This window comes from Bison bison, unplaced genomic scaffold, assembly GCF_000754665.1.
Source record: "Bison bison bison isolate TAMUID 2011002044 unplaced genomic scaffold, Bison_UMD1.0 scf7180017864341, whole genome shotgun sequence".
Taxonomy (NCBI): domain Eukaryota; kingdom Metazoa; phylum Chordata; class Mammalia; order Artiodactyla; family Bovidae; genus Bison; species Bison bison.
In genome coordinates, this window is record NW_011494913.1 from 4,627,490 (window position 1) to 4,636,725 (window position 9,236).

Below are 9,236 nucleotides of genomic sequence, written 5' to 3' on the forward strand. Positions count from 1 at the left end.
GCCCAGCGCAGAGGGAAGGTGAGCATCTGAAAACCCAGGTCAGTGCAATGGAGCAAACAGTCCCACGTGTGTCCTGCAGACTTGCGAACAATGAGAGCTAGTTGCCACGTGAGCCTCTGCCCTGAGAGGGGAGGGGAGGGTGGGGACAGGGGAGTCACACTGGGAAGCCACTTAGGCCAGCACCGTTGGTTACAGACACCATGCCCTGAAATCCAAACCAGATTTCTAGAAGAGCCTTGGCAAAGAAGGGGTTTAAGAGACCGGACCTGTGTGCGGGTGTGGGGTTGAGGGGGGGCGCGTGGGGGAACGGCCAGTGTCCACGCAATCTCTGTGATTTTGCTGTGTGGAAACACATGCCTAAAAGGATGGATCTCCTGCTCTGCAAAAGCAGAAAGGTTCTGATTTAAAATTCAAACGCTATGAAGGCAACACTTTCAAAAGGACAGCCAGACAGCATCCATCTGTGGGCTGTATCCACCCAACAGGCTGCCATTTGGGCATCTCTGTCTAGCTACTCCCTGGCTTGAATGGATGGGAGGTGTTATCATCTCTGTTTACAGACAGGGAACAGAGTCAGGAGGCAGAAGGACTTGCCTGCAAGGGCACAGCTGGAGTGACAGTGAGCAGAGCACAGCAGGGTGACCCTGACGCCCCCTACCTTGGGCATCGGGAACTCACAGGCTCCCGAGCAGTAGTAGGCGTCGAAGGACTTGGGTGAGATGATCCATTCATTCCACCCTATGTCCGCGAAGTCCACCTTCAGATACCTCCGGGAACAGACCCGTGGCTCATCCCATTGCTTCTTCCGGGCTTTCTGCATCGTCTTCTCATCGAAGTCCAGCACCTGTGAGGAGGCCATGAACACATCCTGGCCCTTCTTCCTGCGGTCCTTGCGGCCCGGCCGTGGCTTCAGCGCACGGAGGGGGTTGGGCCACAGCTCGTGCTTGTGGTAGTGCTGGGCGTGGGGGGCCTGTGCCGGCCTCTCGTCCAGCCCAGGCAGCTCGTTATTCTGGAGGGGCCCGGTGGCCTGCGTGGCCCGGCGCACTCGGGGGTCTGCTGAGCTGTTGGGGGCTGCACCAGGCTCTGGGTCCCCAGCCTGGAAGGGATCATATCTTTGCAGCGTCACTGCCACGCTGTTGGGCTCTGAGATGGCCAGGTCATTGGCATAGATGAGAATGTAGGGTGCGTGAGGGCCGAGCCTGGGTACTCCCATGTCCTTCTCCCCAGAATCCAGTTGAGCAGACAGGAGCAGCTCACCATCCCGGCGGGCTGCCTTGACAATGAGGGAGATGTCCTTGGCCTGCCACAGGCCTCGCGGCGGGGGTGGCAGGGCCATGGCCCCACGGAGCAGCCCCTGAGTGGCCGTGTTCTGCGAGAGGCTGCGGAAGAGCAAGTGCTGGCGTGCGGGTGGGCCAGGGGGCAGCAGGCGGCAGGATGCATTCTTGGCCCGCTGTTTGCAGGGTACCTCACGTGCAGGGGGCCACTGTGGCTCTGAGTAGAAGTGGAATGTGGCTGTCAGGATCATTTCTGAATCTTGCATGGAAGTCAGGTTGAAGAAATACACGGCCTTCTGGTTGACCACTTCTGTGAGGGAAGGACAGACCACAGCCTGTTAGGCTGTCTCCTGGATAAGCCCCATGTTTACAAGGTCTTCCTCCTCAAGTTACAGAGGAGGAACGCCTGTCGATGGGAGCACTTCCAGGCCAGCCAGGCTTTCCGCATCCCCTGTAATTCTCACATTGAACTGATGAGGGCACCCTTTGCTGTTTTCAGTGACCAGATGAGTACCAGGGATTAAGGTCAGAGAGGTTAGGGAGATTGTCCACATCCCATCACAAAGAAAGGAAGAAAAAAAAGCCGGCTGACAGGGTAAATGCTCCAGGTTGCTGCACGCTGAAGCTCCCATTCCCACCCCCTGCACTCTGATGCCCCTCAATGAACAAGTGTTCCCACCACCTTCATTCACGAGACAAGCTGGAATGAGGTCTCTGGGATAGCCTGGGTTGGATCCAAGCCCTGCTGACAGTGGTGCCCCCTGACCCCGCCTCTGCTGCCTCTTGTATTTGCACAGCCTTCTATTTTATAGACATTAAATGCAGTCCTTTGTCCAAATGAGGTAAATTAAGTAGCATGCCTCACACTGTACCTGCATTCTGAGTGGCTGCTGAGAAAAACTGAACTTAAGAACACAGCTAACCGAGTGTCTGCTATTTATTCTGCCCAAGGCCTTTTAAACTTGTTTTACAAAGAAAGAACACTATCAGGGTTGTAGCAGGTCACTCAATAGAACCTCCAACATCAGGTTCCTCTCCAGAGGCCAGAACCATGATAAGGACCAGGATCCCTCAAACACATCTGGGGTTGACCTGCACAAGTTCACCAACAAGGCAGCCCCACCCTTCAAGCTGGGAAAGACCCTAGGAACCAGGCTTCCAGGCCCTAGTGGGACAACACCTTGCTCATCTGCCTCAGGGGGACCTAGAATCTCTGTCTCGCCTGAATGCTTGGAGGATTAAATAAAGAACATATAGAAGGTGCCAGGCACAGAGGAGGAATCCCCCAAATGTGCTTCCTCACCACTTTTACCCAAATGACCCAGGCTGGCAGAGCAAGTGCCTCCTACACCCGCACAGGCCCCTCTCACTCAGTGGTCCAGCTAACACAGCTGAGGAAGAACTTTTCTGTTATCCAATTCAACTCTGTCGTTCTGCTAACAGGTTCTTTGCTGGAGAACGCTTAAGAGGCTTGAGGGCAGACATTTCTGACTCTTTCCAAAGAGCTGGCTCTTCACAGTAGGATGTAAGCATCTCTGGCCTAGAAATCTGCAGTGCGTGATGAGAAGGAAAACAGCAGACTGGGGGCAACCAAGATGGGACTTTCTAGAGGAAAGCACCTTGGCTCCCCTTCCCGTGACAAAGTAGAGGGCGAGAGAGGGACTAAAGAAGTATAACTGGGACCACCAAGGTCAGGACAGCAACCTTGACTTGAGGTGGGTATGACCAGACGAAGGTGCTGGGAGGACTGTCCCCTGGGTGGCAAGATGTGATGTAGAGGAGGAGAGTGTGGCCTGCCCTGGAGGTTATTTCTGCATGGGGTACGGGAGGGGAATGGTGCATGCGGCCCCTCCCTTAGGATGGAGATCCAGGGAAAGCATGCTCAGGAACTCAGAGAGGGAGGAATCTTAGCAGTCAGGCAGCCTGATCAATTGCACTCAGGGCAGGCAGGAGTCTTCCCTCCATTTGGCTTGAATGCCTTTGGCCATAGGCAGCTTGGCCTTCACTAGGCAGCCTGCTACATGAAGACCCTCCCTGCTGGGAACCGTGTGGGTGGGTAACCTCCAAGCCTCCGGTGGCCTGAGGGGCCACAGACTGGCCCAGCTCTGACTGTGCCTGCATCCCTACATTGCAGGGAACTGAGAGAAAGGCCACCCACCTGAAGTCTCCTAGCTTGGATTAGCCCCGGCTAGAGAGGAGAATCCCCGAAAAGAAGTCCCTGTTTCCTGTGAACCATGCTGGCGCCCGTGGCTCCCGTCTCATGGTAGCTAGAAAAGAGCCTTCCTTCCTCCTTCCTATGATTCCCATTTCCATTCCTGCACACTCCCCCGCCTCCCTCTCTTTTCCAGATAAATATTTGGGATACTTCTACTTTGGGCTAAGTGCTGGGCAATCAGGGTCCTGGCAGAGGCGGACAGAGGTGCTCAGAGGAGCTCACTGCCGGGATGAGACAGATGGCAATGACCGGGAGTGGCTGCGGTGCCCGTCACAGCTTCACAGGACACTGTCCACGGGAGGCCCCCCGTGGGCTGGGTGACAGCATCAGGTCACCATCCTGCTCAGAGCCCTCCATAGCGCCCCCTCAAAAAAAACTCAACCTCTTACCAAGGCCCTGTGATCTGGCCTGCCTACGTCCCCAGCTCCATCTGCCCTCCGCACCCCATCTCTGCCCCCGTCGCCCTGGCATCCTCTCCTTCCACACGTGAAGCTCCCATCTCAGGGCTTTGTCCCAGCTACTCCTTCTGCCATTATCACTTCTCCTGCAGGAATCACAGTGCCTCTCTCCTTCAGGGCTCCGCTCAAGCAGCATCCCTAACAGAGGGCACCACTGGTCTCTCTGGCTGGAGGAGCTGCCCCATCACTCTGTTTGTCCTGGGCTTCATATGTCTTCACATCACTTTGGGACACGCTGATATATATTTCATTGTAACTTTTTCTCTTTCCCCCTAGAACACAACATTCCAGAGGGCAGGGCTTTGCAGCTGAGTACACTGCTGTATCTCGAGATCCTAGTGCAAAGCCTAAGGGATTGTCACTGCTCAGAAATGCATGCTGAATGGTAGCGTAGGAAGGGGTCTTTGCTAGACCAATATGCTTCACTGAACAAAGATGGTTCCTGGCCTGCTGCCCTGGGGCTCAGCAAACATCCTAAAAGAAGTCCAGAAAGTCTCTTTCTTTGGAAAAACACAGCCAATTATGCAAATTCAGCTGGAGGCACTGCATGGGAGGACATTTGTCCAGTTACTTCCCTTTGAGCCTTAGTTTTCTCATCTTTAAAATGGGAATAATATTGTTTACCAGTCAGGAAACTGAAAGTTCCAAGCATATATGCAGGCTTGATTCCTTGTGTTCATAATCAGGGCAGCAGAGATGGCAAGTGGACAAAAGCATGGAGCTTCAGGGAGGGCACAAAACTACACAACTTGCCTCAAGTCCCCCACTTGGTAAGGGGCAGAGTCAGAGTATGCTTCCAGGCCTGTTTGAGCCCACATGCTCCCCATCCTCCCCAACCAGTTACCTTGGATAGAATCTGGATCTGCCTAACAGCTAATTAACAAAGGTCATGTGCTGTGAAATCTTAAAATATTTTGCAAACACAAGTTATTACTTGGATGATGTTGCATTCTGACTCTCCAGGAAAGAAAGGACCTGATTTAGACACGTTGATCTCTCTATGGATCTTTGGAAGTCTTAGAACCGTAATCAGGTCCACTCTACTGGGCACTCAACCTCCTCCTGATTTCCTAGGGACGGGATTGGAGGGGAAAGAGGTAGGGAAAGGGCTCTAGCCCAGTGGTTGCTCCAGGCTCCCTGCTGGCCAGGACCCTCAGACTGCTCTGCTCAATAGAAACAGAATCCACTTGGTGATCTGTCCCCTCACCTACTGCCCCTGAAACAGCCATCAGGGAGACCAGCATGCAAACACCAGACTGAAGACGCAAGCACCAACATAATAAGCTGGAAGCAGGCAGCGGCGGCCAGTCAGTGGGGTGCAGAGAAGCAGAGAGGACTACTGCGTACTGAGCGGCTATTTTTAGGCAGGCTCCAGAGTCAGGGTGTAAACCCTGCTTCATCACTGACTAGCTGTGGGGCCTTAGGCGAGTCACACAGCCTCTCTGTGCCTCAGTCAACTAGGCAGAATGTGTGCATGCTTCCTGCACACTCTCCACAAGGTAGCTGGCACACAGCAGGTGCTTGGAACACAAGGTCATTTGGTTTCACACGCTTCTGTTACACTTAGGACCCCACACCCCTGACCACTGTCCTTCTGCCCGACAGGAGGCACTGCCACCTGTCCACTCTGTCCACCTGGAGCCTGAGGATCTTCACAGCCTCTTTTCCTTCCTGCATCCAACCAGTCCCAGCTGCTGCATCTTGTTTCTCCACAACCACCCTGAACTCTGCATCTTTCCACCACCATCTTTGCCTACAACCTGATGACTGCCTGTGTGACCCCAGCACCAGTCACCCTCACACCCACACCCACCCTTCACAGGGAAATCCTCTGTCACAGATGAAGAGTCAACATCCTTCACAAGCTCTACATATCACTAAGAAAAAGATAAGAACCCCAAGTGGATGAAGTGGTTTCCACAGGAAAATTTGCAAATGGCCAAAAAAGCATAAGAAAACAATTCAGGATGACCAGTAATGAAAAAGCACCCTAGTAACTTCAAATAAGAATGAAAATATGGCAGGTTTTACATACATGTTGAAAATATAATCCCATTAGGGTAAAAACTATATGTAATATTCCACAAAATATTATTAACCCTGGTTATATCTGGGTTGTGATTGGGGATAATTTCTTTTCCTTACTGGGATTTTCCATGATTTTTGCATAGTATGCATCACTCTCATGATCCCTCCCGTCTCCTCTTCTCTTCTCCACCCCCCACCCCCGCACACACGCTCTACACGCCCTGCTTCCTATAGGCATCATCACACTCAAAGCTCTTGATGGCCGCGATGGACCGCTGGTCCACTTCCATCTCCCAACTCTCTCCTCCTGTTATTTCCTCATGGAGCCCAAACTCCTCAGAGGTCCTGGTGCGCGGGGGTATGCTTCACTCCCATACCTGGCTGACACCCTCTGCCCTTCAGAATCTGTCTGGCGCTCCCCCTGCTCTGTGGAGGCTTCCCCAGCCCCTCCCCATCAGCCCTTCCCCTGCCGGGTGAGTGCTGTCCCTTGGGGCTCCTGAAGCCCAGTCCCAACCCGCTCTTACTCCATTGCTCTACTTGTCCTGCTGCTCATATGCTTCTGTTTACTTCCTCCTTCTCGACCAGCTTGTGAGCTTTTCTGGAAAGGGCCAATAGTCTTTGTTTCTTCGTGTCCTTTGGGCTTACAGCATCTGCCACTGAATGAGGTGCTCAGGAAGGACTTCGGCAACTGAATGTGACTTTTCACATTATTGATAGATGGGTATGTATCATTACTCGCATTTTAGAGATGACACCAACCTCAGAGAGGTTAAGTAATTTGCCCACTGTCCTATGGGAAGGTGGAAAGGCCTAGACTCAAATGCAGATTGTGTGGGGCTGGAGGTGTCTAACCTTTAATCTTTATGGTCAGGTTCAGAAGCTCTCTCCATTGATGTGGACTTGTAGGGAACAAGACATACTTCAGGGAGCAATGGAAGGGAGGGAAGGAGCCAGGTGGCTGGAGTATTAATAGTAGAGCTAATACATTACTGAACTTACACGTGCCAGGCAGTGTTAAGCACGGGACTTACTGCAATTCATTTGAAAAGCCCTATAAGGAAGAGAACATGATTAGCTCCATTTTAGAAGTGACAAAACTGAGTCATGGACAAGTTCAGTCCCTGGCCCAGGTCACAGATTCAGGATTTGGTCCAGCTCCCAGCCTGCACTTGGAATCTGAGCTGTGCTGCCTGTTGGCAGGCAGAGGCCATGATTCCACTGCAACATGGGCTGCGGGGACCACCCCATTGAGACAGCAGAGGCCACCGTCCTGGAGCAGGCTGGCACTGCCATGATCCAGAGCTGAAACCCTTACATCTGTGCCTCATTCATAAAATAAGGAGTCCTGCCCAGGCTCACACCTCCTCACAGCAGGGTCACTGAGCATGAAGCAGGCACCTCTGAGGGCTGTAGCTGGGTACGAACCAACTTAAGGCAATCAAGGGAGGGGACGAGAAACCAAGCTTCCTGAGTCAGACACAGAATTTAGTTCGTCCCACTGAATCTTCACCTTGCCTCTATGTGCAAAGAAATCAGTGCTCAGAGAGGTACAGTAATGCGTGCTGCGGCACACAGCCAGTAGCTGGCGGAGCTGGGACTTCTACCCATGGCTGCCAGATGGTTTAAACAAGAGCGCTGGGTTTATCAGAAAATCCGAGACTGGCCCAGAATAACTCTCATCTGCCTAACAGAGTAACTGTCTGTTCCACCCTCCGTCTCCCAAATCCTGGGCTCAGTTTTGATGGAAGTTTGCAGAGGGGCCAGCAGAGAAAACAGCCTGATCCTGACAAACAGACAGTGCCAGTCATTGCTGCTGTGAAGAGTTTTGCCTGCCCTGGCCTGGGTTTCTCTATCTGTAAAATCAGAGGGCTGGATCTGAAGTACTGCCACCACGTTCTTCTCAGAACAGAAGCAAGGCTAACTGTCGCTTCACTGTTACTTGTACCCCCAGTCTATGAGAAGAGAAAAACAGATTGTGCACCTTCACGCCTGGGCCTGTAGGAGCCAGGTGGGCTCAGCAGTCATATTCACCCCTTATTGCAGCAGTAACCTTGCCAGCCTTGCTTTCCTCAGCTGCAAGGCTTTGGGGACTGAATTAATGGATGCAAGGTCAAGTCTACACTGCTGTGAACACAAATGTTTTATATATGGGGAGATACAATGTACCAACACCTAACCCAGACAGTGCTGGGCTCACGGCTTACACATATCATTTCACGTCATCATCTTTCCTGCAACTCCACAGGGAAGATACTGCCATGACCTGCCAGTTTTGGAGATGAGTACACTCAAGTCCACAGAGCTTCATTTCAGCCATTTGCCCAAGGTTACAGTCATGCTAGATGAATCTTGAGTGGCTTAATAATAATAATACTCCAGAAATGTGCCCTGAGATGTAACTAAAGGCACCAGGGGGGATGGAGTTAGATCTGGGTGGCTTGGAACCCAGGAACACTGACCTAGTGAGTCTGTCCAGTAGGGGATGGGAATGGGGTGGGGGAAGGGCCTTTCTGTGGCAGGAGTTCCCAGTATACATTTATGGGAGACCAAGGTTCTGGAATTTGGCTCTGTGGTCATGGCTGTGTTACCCCAAGTCACACAGCCAGTGATCAACAGGGAGATGGCAGATCTGACCCTAGGCTGTCTGGCTACCCAGTGTTGGGCTTGTTCCCCTCTACCTCAAAAGGGGGCCTTACAGATCAATGATCTTTCTCCTGATGAATGGCCTCCTCCTTCACAAGGGCTGCAGGGAACCCCTACCCACATTTTCTGCAATGGCATTCTGAGACCATGAGTAATCTCCATGACAACGAGGGTCTTCCCTCAGCCGCTGCCACCAGGCTGCACCTCTCCCCTCTGCTCACTCAGGGCCTGCAGAGGTAGCCCAGGCTGGGCGGGCAGTCAGCGGAAGCTGGATTCTGAAGGGTTCTTGGAAGTAGGGCGGGTAGGGGTCTGCAAATGATCTCTGTCCAGTTTCATCCAGGGTGTGGGGAGAGGGGAAAGGATCAACCCAAGAGGGGCAAGGGCAGGAAAGAAAAGGGGAACCCCCACTGCCCAAGCTTCTAGAACTTTCCTCAAGCCACCATGGTTGAAACTTCATCCTAGTGCTCAGCAGACTTCAGTCCCATGTACCCAAGGCTGGGCACTCAAGCCCATTCTCAGTCCACCCTGCTTCCCCAACCCCATACCCACTAAATGCCCCAACTGTATGTGCCTGGGCCCAGTGCCTGCTCTTCCGTCAGGGCTGCATTATACCCACCT

General features: G+C 52.7%; 1 protein-coding gene across 1 annotated transcript in view; it reads right to left on the bottom strand.

The window, feature by feature from the left end:
• The window catches only part of GDF10 (growth differentiation factor 10), a 12,820-nt gene that overhangs the window by 2,490 nt on the left and 1,094 nt on the right, over window positions 1-9,236 (bottom strand). Inside the window, exon 2 of the mRNA XM_010854406.1 lies at window positions 659-1,584. Within this exon, the coding sequence (XP_010852708.1) occupies window positions 659-1,584 (926 nt within the window). The remainder of the gene's footprint in view (window positions 1-658; window positions 1,585-9,236) is intronic.